Source organism: Buceros rhinoceros, unplaced genomic scaffold, assembly GCF_000710305.1.
Source record: "Buceros rhinoceros silvestris isolate BGI_N320 unplaced genomic scaffold, ASM71030v1 scaffold5335, whole genome shotgun sequence".
In the NCBI taxonomy this organism is placed as follows: Eukaryota; Metazoa; Chordata; class Aves; order Bucerotiformes; family Bucerotidae; genus Buceros; species Buceros rhinoceros.
In genome coordinates, this window is record NW_010413283.1 from 1,592 (window position 1) to 2,221 (window position 630).

At 57.9% G+C, this 630-nt stretch overlaps 1 protein-coding gene across 1 annotated transcript in view; it reads left to right on the forward strand.

Annotated features, from left to right (window-relative positions):
* Positions 1 to 67, forward strand: part of LOC104493893 — a gene marked incomplete at its 5' end in the record, with an annotated part of 1,410 nt that extends 1,343 nt beyond the window's left edge. Inside the window, one exon of the mRNA XM_010136658.1 lies at positions 1 to 67. Coding sequence (XP_010134960.1) covers positions 1 to 67 — 67 coding nt within the window.
* Between the last annotated feature and the right edge of the window lie 563 nt (positions 68 to 630).

A 630-nucleotide genomic window follows, 5' to 3' on the forward strand; every position in this document is an offset into this window, starting at 1 on the left:
TCCAGCCGTGGGCGTCGCGGTGATCTCAGTGCTGGCGCTCCTGGTGTACAAGCGGCTGCAGAAGTAGCGCTGGGATGGACGGGCTGTCACGGCTGTCGCTTGGCCAGGTGATTCCTCTTGGTAGCAGGAATTTGGCCGATGCGTTTGAAGCCGGAAGAGCAGGGGGTGTGGCGGGGGGGGGTGTCTGGGGTTTGTTAAATCTCTTACTGGAAGGTTTTTCTGGAAGAGGCCTTGGTTATGTGATGCTGTTGGGTTTGGGTCTGTTCTCCCCCAATTTCCCAATCATCTTCTTGGTCTCACTCAGGGAACGATCCCCTGTGTCAAAACAAAATCCTCACGCTGATTCTCCACATCTCCCAGGAGGCCCCAGCGAAGCATATTGTGGTGGTCCAAAGGGTGGCCCAGCTGGACCTGGGCCGTGCAGTGAGGAAGCAGTGTTGCAGATGTCCTCTAAAAGTGGAGCTGATTTTCCTGGCTCGGCTCATCGTGGGTTGAAAACTGGCCTAAGGGCCGCGCAGGAGCCTTCTCCAGGGCCTTAGGTTGACTTTGCTATCCTTGGTGCCCCTGGCTCTGCTGCTGGACCCTGGCTCGGCTCTGCTGCTCCTTTCCCGTGCTGGATGCACGGGCAGG